The sequence below is a fragment of the Sprattus sprattus genome (assembly GCF_963457725.1).
Source record: "Sprattus sprattus genome assembly, chromosome: 13".
Classification (NCBI taxonomy): domain Eukaryota; kingdom Metazoa; phylum Chordata; class Actinopteri; order Clupeiformes; family Clupeidae; genus Sprattus; species Sprattus sprattus.
In genome coordinates, this window is record NC_137911.1 from 11,322,885 (window position 1) to 11,336,933 (window position 14,049).

The 14,049-nt window shown below is 42.2% G+C and overlaps 3 protein-coding genes across 3 annotated transcripts; all 3 read left to right on the forward strand.

Annotated features, from left to right (window-relative positions):
• The first annotated feature begins 550 nt into the window (after window positions 1-550).
• Window positions 551-3,979, forward strand: neff2 (neuronal intermediate filament family member 2). The gene is made up of 3 exons (XM_080849668.1): window positions 551-1,608; window positions 2,464-2,588; window positions 2,886-3,979. The coding sequence occupies exons 1-3, from the start codon at window positions 601-603 to the stop codon at window positions 2,944-2,946; spliced, it is 1,194 nt and encodes a 397-aa protein (XP_080705794.1). The 5' UTR covers window positions 551-600; the 3' UTR covers window positions 2,947-3,979.
• Window positions 3,980-4,907: 928 nt separating this feature from the next.
• mrps26 (mitochondrial ribosomal protein S26) lies at window positions 4,908-6,745 on the forward strand. The gene is made up of 4 exons (XM_080850798.1): window positions 4,908-5,266; window positions 5,618-5,764; window positions 6,128-6,251; window positions 6,396-6,745. The coding sequence occupies exons 1-4, from the start codon at window positions 5,046-5,048 to the stop codon at window positions 6,525-6,527; spliced, it is 624 nt and encodes a 207-aa protein (XP_080706924.1). The 5' UTR covers window positions 4,908-5,045; the 3' UTR covers window positions 6,528-6,745.
• Window positions 6,746-9,844: 3,099 nt separating this feature from the next.
• Window positions 9,845-13,994, forward strand: LOC308374561 (serine protease HTRA2, mitochondrial-like). The gene is made up of 8 exons (XM_080850357.1): window positions 9,845-10,483; window positions 10,687-10,891; window positions 11,482-11,676; window positions 11,839-11,871; window positions 12,175-12,283; window positions 12,457-12,526; window positions 12,668-12,763; window positions 13,199-13,994. Exons 1-8 carry the CDS (start codon window positions 10,008-10,010, stop codon window positions 13,362-13,364), a joined length of 1,350 nt encoding a protein of 449 aa, XP_080706483.1. The 5' UTR covers window positions 9,845-10,007; the 3' UTR covers window positions 13,365-13,994.
• The last annotated feature ends 55 nt before the right edge of the window (window positions 13,995-14,049 follow it).

A 14,049-nucleotide genomic window follows, 5' to 3' on the forward strand; every position in this document is an offset into this window, starting at 1 on the left:
TTCCTCTCCCTTTTACCCTCTGTGCTATATATCATACCACACTCTAATTACTGAGGTCACATACATTTGCCACAACACTCCACACTCATCAAAAGCTCTGCTGTGTTAAGGTAACAAGTATATGTGATAGTGTTGTATTGGAGCCATTATGTATAATTTACTCCAACAAATGTATGTCAAATCTTCTCTGTGGAGGTCTGACTGATGTTTCTGTGAGAAAATCTGCCCTACCCCTTTTCTGTCCTTGATATCTCCTGTTCTCTAGACACAAAACCAACCCACACCTTACCTCATTGCAGAGCAATCTCATTGGTTGATCAGGAGCCTACCATCCTGATGCAGCCTCTGTGTGATTAAGTGTGTGTGCGCGTGTGGTTGTGTGTGTGCGCACGCAAGAGAGAGAGAGAGAGAGTATATAAGGCAGAGCTCTGCAGTATTTCCGAACTGGTGCAGTGCAAACGGCCCATCATCTTCACCGATGGTGTGCAGAACAAGGGGGACTTAAAACACAGAAACAACCCAAAACAGCATCATTTTCATCAGCCAAAAAACAAAACAAACAAAAAAAACTTAACAGCAACCAACAGCCATCCTCTCATCATGAGCTACAACTCGTTCCTTTCTCCGTCTCTGTCCCGGCGTTTGTGGGATGACTCCTCGTCTCACATCTCCTCCCGGCTCCAGCGGCCCTCACACTCCTCCTTCTCCTCAGTGCTCCAGAGGAGAGGGGCCCCACGCTGCAACCGGAGCCTGACGTCGGAGAGCTGCGACCTCTCCCAGGCCAGCGTTCTGAGTGGCGAGCTGCGGGACACACGGGCCCAGGAGCGAGAGCAGCTGGTGGGCCTGAACAACCGCTTCGCCTGCTACATTGATCGTGTGCGCGAGCTGGAGCAGCACAACAGGGCCCTTCTTGGCCAGCTAGAGGCCCTGCAGCGTGGCCTGGGTCACCCCTCACGCATGCAGAGGCTCTACGAGGAGGAGGCACGGGCCCTGCAGGCCAAGGTGGAGGAGGAGGCCCTGGAGAAGTCGCACATGGAGGCGCAGAGGGAGCGCATGCGAGAGGAGCTAGCCAGGCTGAGGGTGCGCTGGGAGGAAGAGGCCGAGATGAGAGGCAGGGCTGAGGAGGCACTTAGCAGAGCCCAGGAGGAGGCCAGCAGGGCAGCACTTGGGAACTGTGATGCAGAGGCCAGCCTGGTGTCCCTGGTGATGGAGGCTGGGTTTTTAAAGAAGGTTTTTGCGGAAGAGGAGGCGGGACTGAGGGCGGAGCTGCAGGCGTTGGCGGCAGGGCAAGACATGGTTCGGGTTGCGGTGGGCGGAGCTGACCTGTCAGTGGCATTGAGGGAGATCCGTGGGCAGTACGAGCGGCAGGCCAGCCGGAACACTATAGCGGCGGAGGAGTGGTTCCGGGGGAAAATGGTGGCGGCAGCGGAGGTGGTTGAGCGGAATGAGGAGGCGGTGAGGGCTGTGCGGGCAGAGACGGCCGAGTACCGGTGGCAGCTGCAGGCCCGCTCTGCCGAACTGGAGGTGCTGCGAAACGTCATCGACTCACTCAACTCGCAACTTGCGGATCTAGAGGAGGAGCAGGGCAAGGAGGTCGCCAAGTACCAGGTAAACATCGTTACTCTGATGATGATGGTAACAATGGTGATGGCCATGAGGTCACGTGACTTTGTCAATCCATTCATTAGTGCAAAGAGCAACATTCATGTCTGTCAATCATACATATGTCGTAAATATATATAATTACTACACAATGACTGTCATATGTAGTCATTGTACGTGTTGTAAAAGAAGGGGGGACATTGTAGGTAAAACATCCATCCATTTTTTAATGCTTCTATTGTTTCAGAAAGTAATTTTTTCAAATATATAATGCATATATGAGGAAGCAGGACAAACTATTTTCTTACACTTTTGTCTAAAATAGTGTGAGCTTCAACATAAATAGAATCATTCATACTCATAACCTCTGCACTGCACAAAAATATCTCCTGGCACCTTTAGTGAGCTGCAGCCAATTTAGTCTGTCGTTGATTAACCTTGTTATTGCATACCTGTATTGATTATAATCAATTTACCTTCATATGGGAAAATGTATATGGATATGATTTACAGAGATATTACAAGTTCTGCACACACATATTTAATATTTATATAAAGATCAGTGCCCAGTCAGTCCCTTTATTCGTTTCCCCTGCAGTCATACATCCAATCTCGTCTTGCTCTGACCGTTTTAAGCCCTGCAGTTGAATGCAGTATGACTCCACACTTTCTCCTCTGGGCTCACATTTTTTTTTTACCTCCGAACCTTTAATGCTGCAGAATATGCGTCTTGATCTGTTGTTATCCTTTTACATGCTATTCTGAGGTCAAATGCTTTGTGGAGCGTGACCTTGTTTCTGTAATGCAAATGTTTTGAAATGTTTTGTGAAGGAGGCTGTTGTTTTGTGGCTGTGGTTTCAGGGAAGGATAATAGATTTGGAGCAGGGCATTGGCGATGCGAAAGAGGAGATGTCAAGGTACCTAAGGGAGTACCAGGACCTCCTGAATGTGAAGATGGCCCTGGACATCGAGATTGCTGCATACAGGTACATCCTAACCGACACCAGCCAGAACAAAGACAAATTCATTGTGTTAAAATCTATACAAAGAACTTTGCCTATTTTACTTGTTACCCATATGCTGAAAGTTAATTCTAATTCTAAATTCTAAAACTGCAAATGGGAAAGGTTCATTCTAAACCAAAATGGTAATGGGAAAACCTTAATATTATTGTGTAGTTTACTGTCACAATTTGCCTGTTTGAAACTAGGATCAAAAGCAGTGAAGTATGGTCATCCACGTATTGTAGTTTCCTGTGTTTATTTCCCTATTTATCCACACAGGAAACTTCTGGAAGGTGAAGAAGTTCGACTGACCTTCTCTGCGCTTCCTGCCCTCGCTTAAACATCCAATCATCACAACTGTCACCCATAACGCCTACCATCCTCACTCAAACTCATTTCATCCTTTTACTCAACATTAACATTCCCCCCCTTAAATCCCTTCAGAACCCCCTTAAATATAATCCCCTTCACTCCCCACACCCTCTAAATCCATACCTTTTGCAAATGCTTTAACCTTACCCCACCAACCAACCCTTAACTTTCCTTTCCTATCCTATCCTATAATGCCCTAGGACATCTTAACCTCAGTCCCAACCCTTTTAACCACTGACCCTAAAACCAACCTGAAATTCTGGCCTACCCTTTTAATCTGTTTAACCTCTACTCACCATTAACCTCTACCCAAAACCGTGACCCCTAATTAATAACCTTGAACTCCTTTAACTCCAAATGCTTCTCGCACATTCCTTACCTTTAACCTTAATCCCTCCGTGATACCAAATCTTTATTCATCATTAGCTCCAGAACCCAAACCCTCTTTTAATTTCCCCCCATTGAATTCCATATCCATTTACCCTTATGCCCTAAACTGTCAAAACTCCAACGCCCTACACTCTCAATCCAGCCATCAATCTGAAGATTCTCGAGCCCTTGTGCCCTACAAGAGTTCCATCGTAACTGTCCCCCTTCTTCTCCACACTCGACTCAAGATGGCCGCCGTGGGAGAGATCCTAGCGAGAGCTGCACTGCGTTAGTTTCCCCCAATCCCCACTCCTCCGCTGTCTCCTCTGAGCAGAGTTCTGTCTATTGTGTTTTGCAATATTTATCACACATGGACCAAAATCCAATTGAAACTATACTTCCACCTTTTTGGCAAACTCTTAACCAATTGTTTGTGAGGTGGACTGAGCCATTTAAAACCAATCGGGCCTCCAGTGCTTGGACTTTGCTAACTGAACTCTGCTCAGTGGATGCTGCCTTTATCCCTGGCCCTGAAACTGTAATCAGAGGGCCGGTGGAAGTTTGTGGTAGTTTGATGATTGTGTTATTTCCATTGTGAGCTTAAAGCGCTTTGATAATGTATACTTTTATTTTCCTCCTCAGTGGTTACATTCTCGTACTGTTGGCTTCAATTACGTTTATGTTACTGTTTTATTAATGCTTCTATTTTCTTAGCCAAATTTGACTCAATTCGAATGCACAAAAAAAGGAAAAAAACTGAAACTGATGAAAACATTTTATGAATACTTGTAATCAATTAACAAAGTCCTTCATTTGAATACATTTGGTATCTAAACAAATTAATATTTTTTTTCTGGAGTAGTGGTCACACCCTTAAAGTGATGAGAACTGTGCAATATGAGAATCCATTGAGGAAGAGAGGCATGTGCTTGGAACATCTGCCTCCTTAGTGAAACACTAAGGCAGTGTCTGTCCGCTTGTTCAAGCTTTTGTTTCTGTGTGCTCTGCTATTTAAGAGACCCTTTGCAAAGTAATCTAGATTAGAGAAACAAAAAGTTTCAGCCTGGTAACGGTCATTAATACAATCTGACTGTTGCCTAGAACCTGTGTTAAGAATTACCAGAATAAAATGTAAACCTAAGTAACTATGTCTATTTGTTTGTGTGTGGGTGTGTGTGTGAGTGTGAGAAATAAAAAGAGAGAGTGAGAGAGAGAGAGAGAGAGAGAGAGAGAGAGAGAGAGGGGGGGGGGGGGTGATTAAGTTAAATGTAATTAACCAGCACTCTGACGAAAATACGCAGAGTCAGCTGGCTTTAATACAAATGCACATACTTCACGTTTAGGATATGGTAGGCTCCTGAAGTCAATAAGCATACAATATCCAGTTCTCCAATTCTCAAACGTGTGCTGCTTAGAGACTGGTGATCTTTTGGACACGTTTAAGGTTGACTTTCAAAGGCTCCGTCGGTAGGTGGCAACAAAGAGCTGGTCAATCGTAAAGATGCACATGACACACGAATAAGCAGAATACAATTTCTTCCGGGGTCAAAGTGGACGGAACATGGCAATGGCGTCCCCTTCGTAGATGGTTGAACTTATGTAGCTGCGATGAATTCTATGTCTTGTATAGTGTGTACATCATTTGAGAACAAGCGCGTGTAATTTTGTGTTTAGACATTTTCGACCTGCACCGACGGCATGTTTCAAGCTCTAAGCAGGACCGCACGAGCTCCAGTTGCCCGCATCCTTGCTCCCCAAGTTGTACTTGTGGAGACGGTCAGGGGGAGAAAATCACGGAACGACCCAAAGGCGAAGTCAAAAGCTGGTAGAATCAAGTACCCTCCGCCTGTGGACCCAGTGGAGATGGTTGTTCTGAAGGAACGGTTCACTGAGTACAATCTCATCATGAGGGCACTGCGGTAAAGAGCAGTTCAATTGTGTTTTATGGAAGGTCATGTTGACATTAGAAATCATAATGCCAAATCTCGAAATCATAATGCTAAATCTCCAAATCATAATGCTAAATCTCCAAATCATAATGCTAAATCTCCAACTTTGCTGCATAGAAACGGACTCAGACAACATTTTGTTGACTCGATACTACGTTTGCTGGCTGGTTGTTTTGTGGATGGCTATTTGCAAAATAGCATTTTTTTTCCCCATACCTTCTTTTTATAAACATAAATGATGTCCTACTTGTATTGGTCATGCACCAGAATATATTGAATGTGTTTAAAAATAACAACAATATTACTGTTATGTTTGTGTAGAATGCAGTTTAAGGAAGAAATGTTGAGGAAGCGTTATGAAGAGGAAACGGGCTCACTGGCAGAGGAGAGAGCAAAACAGGAGGCTGAAGAGCACCGTGCTCTCATGACCTGGAACGATCAGGAGAATGAACGGCTGCGTAAAATTAGGTGGGCAAAATTCACAATCCTATACACATAGAGACATAAAGTATGGACAGTAGAAATCCATACGTAAACTATTCTGTATGCTCATCTGCGCTGCTCTCGGAATAAGCTGATCTTTGATGTCTTTAAAATCCATAGTTTATATTGTCACTTAAAGTGGCTTAGAGCTGCATACTTTGTTAGAGAGGTACCTCTTACCCTGTGTTTGGAGGCCTGAAATGTGCGTTACACGATCATTAGGTCACTACCCTATCTTACCCTGTACTGAACACACTCTCCAGGAGGAGAAAACACACACGCACACACACACACACACAACATAAACCCACGCTAGCACAGTAATGATGTCTTAAATTGTGCCTGCAGGGAGTTAAGGGTACAGCAGGAACAGGAGGAGTCAGAACGGAAGCAGGGAGAGGTGGTTCTGGCACGGCAGCGAGTGCTTGAGGAGCTCATCATGGAGAAGGAGATTGAAATATTGAAGTTACAGGTAAGATTGTATGATGGTGACTAGTTTTGTTGATTTATCTGTATTTGATGTGATTGCAGTACAGAGGTCAGGTCTGGTCTGGTCAGCTGATCCTCTTGTGTGTAAGTACACATGCAAAAAAGACTCACACTCATTGTTTTACAGGAGGTGGCAAAGACCTTTATTACTCTGGAGAATCTGGACCAGAAGATTGAAGAGGCTCTAGACAACCCCCAAAACTACAACTTTGCAATTGATAAGGAAGGACGTGTAGTAAAGCAAACTGTTATGCAGTGAACAAAAGAAACACATTGAGAAAAACAGTGTCAACTGAAAGAAAAGGAAAAATACACCTATTCCTCGGATGAATCGCCTGCCTTTTCTGCTCAACCGTACTTGCAACTGAATCGCAGTGCTTTGTATTCATTTATCTTGTGTGGCTTTTTGGGTCCATGTTTAGTGATTTATTTTATGTTTCTCTTTAAATAAATAATGTTTGTGTTATTTACATTTAATATGTGTTAATTGCATTTCCCTTTATACTAGCACCCTCGGAAGTGGGGTGGCGATAAAGCACTTTTTGGGCAAAGATCAAAAGCTCAAACAAACATTTTGCCACGTTTTGGTCTCTAGGAGGCGCGTTTCAATTTATTTGTGAATAATGTTCAATGTAAGCCAATATCTTTAAATGGAATGGTTTAAACCTTAAACTTCAAATTGAATACCCTGCATCACTACCACATTATTTGAAGGAATGACAAAATGTTAAATCATCAATAGGGGGCACTTCAATTGACACATTTCAATATCTAAAGAACCTCATTAGCTTACATTTAGAAATTTGGTATGCTTATACCTTACTTACATCTTCTAAAGTTCCATTTTGGCTCACCCAGCCAAATGGCCACCAATGACCAATCACAATTCAGCAGCCAACTCATGCCTGTGTGATTGGCCAATCTAAATGATGTTTTGTAGGTCATTCATAATGACATAAGCTAATTACCCAATATTATATCAGCCATGTCAAGATGGGGCTACATGTTTCCGTCTGACTTCAAAATACATTTTGTCTTTACAGAATTCAAATGGTTCTTTTTCACCTTGTTGAAGTGGTCAAATAATTCAACCTTTCGCTATTTAGGGCAGTTCCCAATTTGTACTTGCACCCCGATGAATGCTGCTTGTGGCTATATTAAAAGCTTTTATTATGATGGTGTATGCCCTTGTCGATACTCTACATTTAGTATTGTTTTCAAACATTTTCTTGGCTTCAACTTATAATCCAACTATTAGTGTTACAATGAAGCTCATATTGTTGCTTATGTATGTACAGTGCCCTCCACAAATATTGGCACCCCTAGTGAATATGATTTAAACAGGCTATAAAAAAATATGTCTTTGCTGTTTATCCTCTTGGTCTTTCACTCAAAATATTCACAAAAATCTTACCTTTTCATTGAAGTAAAATTATTGAAAGAAAAAAAAACTGTTGACATTAAATTAATATTTTCCCCCAAAACATGTGTGCCACAATTATTGGCACCCCTAGAAAAATCTTTAATTAAAATCTAACTGAAGTATATTTCCAGTCATGTTTTACATTTTTAAGTTCACCTGTTTGATAAGGAACTCTTATGAGGCCAACCATGACATCCAGTTCCACTGGCGTACAAATATGAGGTGACACAGGCCAAATTCCATTAGTCATTCATCACTATGGGAAAGACCCAAATAACACAGTGACGATGTGCGACGAAAAGTTGTTGAGCTGCACAAATCAAGAAATGGACACAAGAAAATATCTAAACAGTTGAAAATACCCATTCCCACTATCATGGAAATAATTAAGAAGTTTAAGCGACAGGAGATGTTAAAAAATCAGCCTGGAAGAGGACGTGTCTGTACATTGACCCCACGCACCGTAAGGGGGATGGTTCTACTGGCAAAATAATCTCCAAGGATCACAGCTGGAGAATTGTAGAGGTTAGTTGAGTCTTGGGGTCAGAAAGTCTCCAAAACTACCATCAGACCCCACGTACATCACCACAAGTTGTTTTGGAGGGTTGCCAGAAAAAAGCCTCTGCTGTCAATCAACAACAAACTAAAGCGCCTACAGTTTGCCAAATGTAAGTCAGACTTTCAATGGGACCGAGTTATATGGTCAGATGAGACCAAAATAAAGCTTTTGGGCAACAAACATCAAAGGTGGGTTTGGTGTAGACAGAAAGATAGCCATATAGAAAAGCACCCCATACCCAATGTGAATTATGGTGACATCTTGTTAGGATACATGATATCATGGACTCCATCAAATACCAGCAGATATTAAATGAAAACCTAACAGCCCCCTCGGGTAAGCCTTAAAATGGGCCGTGGTTGGACCTTCCAGCAGGACAATGATCCAATGCACACCTCAAAATCAACAGAAAAATGGTTCACCGACCACAGAATTAAGGTTTTCCCATAGAAAATCTGTGGGATGAGCTGTAGCTGAGTCTACAAACGTTGACCTCAGATTCTGAAGGATCTGGAGAGATACTGCGTGTAGGAATGGTCTCAGATCCCGTGCCATGTGTTCACCAACCTCATCAAGCATTATAGGAGAAGACTTAGAGCTATTATCTTGGCAAATGGTGGCTGCACAAAACATTACATTAAGGGGTGCCAATAATTGTGCCACACATGTTTTTGGAAAAAATCTTTTTTTAATGTCAATGTTTTTTTTTCTTTTAATAATTTTACTTCAATAAAAAGGTAAGATTTTTGTGTATATTTCGAGTGAAAGTCTTAGAGGATAAACAGCAAAGACAAATTTTTTCATAGCCTGTTTTGCTCATATTCACTAGGGGTGCCAATAATTGTGGAGGGCACTGTACATTTCATAAAATGCTAACATTTTCTATTGTTTTCTATCTATTAAATGGCCACGCTTATCCCCTTTCACTAGACAGGTCTAAAAACTCACATGTACAGCTGAACACCCTATCAGTGCACAGCCACCACATACACAAAATATAGTTCCTTTAAATTTCACCTAGAATGAGATGTACGACAAACTTTGTTATCTAGAGTTATTGGATTGTTGCCAGAATCATTCAAGATTGCTCACTTTTCTTTGAAAGGAAAATGATTTAATTTAATTTGATATTACCACATAGATGCAAATATATTCTTTTTCATAAACTACTTGTATAAATAATTGAATCCTTTAAAATCAATTTGCTATACAGGATGGCTAACAAGTATATCATGTAAGATCTGTCCTCTGACTTTCTTGAATGCGCAAAAACGGTTTGATATGGTTTTACTTAGTTTCCTGTGTTTGTAACTAACTACCATTTAAGCTATAGCTTTGAGCTTTCTTAAAACTATATTACAAATAAAAAAATCCTTAAAATATCAAAGATTTAAGGGGAAAAAAACATTGCGAATCGTTTAGTAGGCCAACATTTTGAATAGTTAATTTCACAACATATTCCTCATGTGTGAAGATACATTTCTATTGATCTTGAACGCACCATTTGACGGAGGCATGTCCAGGCATGCGCTCTCGTTACGTCACGTCATTATTTCCGGGTATTGCGCTAAAGTGTTGTAAAGGACAAGTGACTTGTCAGTAGCCAAATAATACGAAGCGCTTCTTACATATATATATACCTTTTTTTAAACGCATCTTCTTTGTGATGACATAGAGTAAATTAGTTGTTGTACTTGAGTACGTTTTGGTGTTGTATACGAACTGTTCATTCAGTTATTTGTCGAAACTGATGCAACATGGCAACAAGGCACGTAATGCAAGCGAACCGTAGTTTACTTCGGACGATCACCAGACTTGTTCGAGAACACAGCGGTCAGTCAATTTCTGTGAAGGTCCTCAGACATTGCTCGGGAACGCCTTCGTTTGGGAATCATACTACTGACAGGAGAAATGTCATCAGCTCACTGACAAATCAAAGTTCTAAAAGCGACAGAGACGATGGCTCAAACCGACCAACTCTGCTTAGCTCAGTGGCACTTGGGCTGGGTGTCGCTAGTGCTACCCTGTTATATCATAATAGAAGTAAAGACGACAGCGATAGGTCAGACAAGGGACTTTCAGGACTCAAATACTCCATACAGAGAAGCTTTCTGCCCACGGCATATTGTGCTTCCCCGTACAAACCTGACAGCCCAAGGTACAGGTACAACTTCATAGCAGATGTCGTGGAAAAGTCGACCCCTGCTGTTGTGTACATTGAGATCGTTGGAAGGTAAACAGCCATACTATTTGGACATTTCATTTCATTGTTTCCTCAAACTGTTCACCAGTTGAGATCACACCTTGTCCCTGATGACTGAAGAGGTCAGTGCTTTCTGACAGCAGTCCATTTGTATACTGTGTATGCTAGCCTGTGCATAACCTGTTGAGTCTTTGTATTGATGTTATACACTGTGCCTCTTTCTGCAATTACAGGCATCCATTCTCTGGTAGAGAAATGGCCATCTCCAACGGTTCCGGATTTATCATCAGCGGTGACGGCCTCATAGTCACGAACGCCCACGTGGTAGCCAACAAACGCGGTGTGCGGGTCAAGTTGACCAACGGGGAATCCTACAACGCGACGGTGCAGGACGTGGATATGGTGGCAGACATCGCCACCATCAAAATTAATCCCAAGGTAAGATTGTTTTCGTTTTCGTAATACTGCCTTCTTCTGTATACCATAGAACCAGGATACCTGCAATCTTTGTCGAAATGGAACTTTTGGATCCCAGCAGTGATGTTAGTTTTCTATGGTTCTTGAGGTACCATTTGGATGTCCAAGAGACCTCCTCATCTGTGGGTCTCACAAGCTGAATTAGCTTTAATTTCCTAGTATAGGCCAAGTAAAGCTTTAGCATTTCTGAGGACACACATTCAGTGATGTTGACAGCTGCTGAGTTTATGGTTAATCCTTCCATAACCATAAAGACAAAAAAGGCCGGTGCTTGTACCCAGTTTCCGTGGTGCTAGGCATATGATTAGGTTAGCCGAAGCCGGTACCCATTTACAGCTGGGTGAACTGAGACAATGCAGACTACGCTGGGATTCGATATGGGTGACCTTTTGATTGCTAGCTATTAGATCACTGAGCTACATCACACGTTTATGCTACACAACATTTCTGCTGTCAAGATTGCCCTCCCATATGTTTTAACTGCCATATTGCCTACAGTGCTTCACTTGACTTGTGCCTCACTTAACTTGTACTTTGTCTTCTCCTCCAAGCATCCTTTGCCAACGCTGCGTCTGGGAAAGTCATCTGATGTGCGTCAGGGGGAGTTTGTGGTTGCCATGGGAAGTCCCTTCGCCTTGCGGAACACCATCACCTCAGGAATCGTTAGCTCCGCCCAGAGAGGAAGCAAGGAACTGGGAATGTCCAATCACAATATGGATTACATTCAGACAGATGCAGCCATTGATGTAAGTTACCAGCCAAGTACTTTTACAATGCAGTATTACTAGTACCTAATTATTAATACACTTCATTTGGCATGAGGAAGTGTGTTGTTATGGAAAAATGTATGTTGTTATGGAGATATATGTGTTATGTAACTTTTGAAAACACACTGTTCTTTTTTTCAGTTTGGAAATTCCGGTGGTCCCCTAATCAACCTGGTGAGTTCACTTTATATGACATCACAGCACAGCTGTCTTGACAAGACACCAAGGTAGTAGGACAGCTATCTTACTTTTAAGACTATTCGACCACAGCCCATGGTCAAACAAGGGCCAGCAAATTGCTAATTTCTTACACGGTTAAATGCACATTAGGTTTATCTGTTTACTTTAAGACGTGGTTTTAAATAGGGTCATGTCCAATGCAATAATGATTTAATTTTGAATGTCCTGTGGAAGTACTAAGCTCATTAAAAAACCTGAAATCTCTGCTGTCTGGCTAACTGGTCATGTGACACACAGGATGGTGAGGTCATCGGCATCAACACCATGAAGGTCACAGCTGGAATCTCATTTGCCATTCCTTCAGACAGAGTTCAGTTTTTCCTGGACCGTAGTGCAGACAATCAGAGTGAGCACCGCACCACACAGACACCCTAACACAAAATGTCTTTTCCATTTGTCCGGTATTACATATTTGACCTCTCATTTTGCACATACCTCGTCCTGTGAATGACTCGACGTGCAGTCCAGCTGACTCATAATTCTGCTATGGTGTGTGTGTGTGTGTGTATTCTGTTTCAGAGTCATCGTTTGGTGATTCAGGAGGAAAACGCAGATACATTGGAGTGATGATGCTCACTCTTACACCCAGGTGTGTGTATGACCAGCCTTCATGACCAATGACTTATTCTGAATGTTTGTTTCATTCCGGTGTCTTGTGTGTAGTGGGCCCAGTCTGACTGGATGTGATCCTGTATGTTCCCACTTACACTGTGTGTGTGTGTTTTTCTAGTATCATCACTGAACTGAAAATGCGTGATTCCTCCTTCCCTGACGTCACTCATGGAATCCTCATTCACCGTGTCATCATTGGCTCTCCATCGCATCGGTAAGCACTGGTGTCATAGTCTGCTTTAGCCCATACTGTGCATGCAGTCACTTTCACGAAAATAAAAATGTCATGGTCATCTCCTAAAAACCAACAAGGCCTTGACTGACCAATACTATTACATTTAAACCTTTACATTCTACTTCAGACTAAGCCATAGAGCTTATGTCTGTTCAGTATTGGTAACTACTAAGTTACACCCTAACTCAGTAATTCACACCACAAACAGTATTTGGTATTAAGAAATGTTTCATGTTCAGGGTTTACTTTCAGGACATTCAAACAAGATTACAGTGGCTAACTGACATTTACCTTGGAAACATACCATGAATTTTGTCCACCTCAACGATACATTTTGCCTTAGGAATGCCTCTTTTTTTGTGATCTGTGGGAAAAGTACACAATGTCATCACATGATGTTTTTTTTTTTTTCAGAGCTGGCATGAAATCAGGTGACGTTGTCGTAGAGATCAATGGAACCAAAGTGAACACGTCAGAGGAGATCTACAATGCTGTGAGGACCAAAGACTCCATCAACATGGTCGTCAGGAGAGGCGAAGACCTGCTCATGCTGCACATGACCCCAGAGTTCACAGAGTGACCTCATCATCCTGCGCCATCAAGCATTAAGCATCCCCATTAAGAGGGAAAGCGGTTGGGTAATGACAGTAAAACGATGAAGAAGAAGCGATGGCATTTGTAGAGAGATGGGGAAAGAAGACGTGTGGGGCTGAAGATGTGATTTAAAAAGATGCCAAAAGGTGGTAGTGGTGGAAAGAAGGGAAAGAGGAGTGACTTTTAAGTGTTTTGTGGTCTGCATGAGCGTCCTTCGTAAGAGGCTACACTGGTGCTTAAATCTTTCCAGCAGGTTGTGAGGCGGCTGCCAATGCAAGGAAGGTGATGAGTTAAGGAAGTTGTGTTGTGTTGTGTTCCTACCTGCAGGGGGTGATCATGTGATGGTGTACCCAAAGGGACATTTGGTCAATGGGTTACATGTCACAGTGCTGAAAGCCACACATTATTTCTACTGAAGGAGCAAACAAATCTTAGTATGTAATCTGAAGGGCTGTGTGTATAATACAAAAGTGTGCTATTCTATGTTGTCTATTAGACTTTCAGGTTTGGCTTTATGGATGTTAGCTGTTGGGAAATGCCATTGGTTTTTCAATGAAATGAGTATGAAACTATAACTGTGAATTAATGTAAGACTATGGTTTAATATCAAAGTGATTTAATGTAAGAGAAAGTATTAAGTCAGCCTTATTTCTCAAAACCACTGGTTTCAC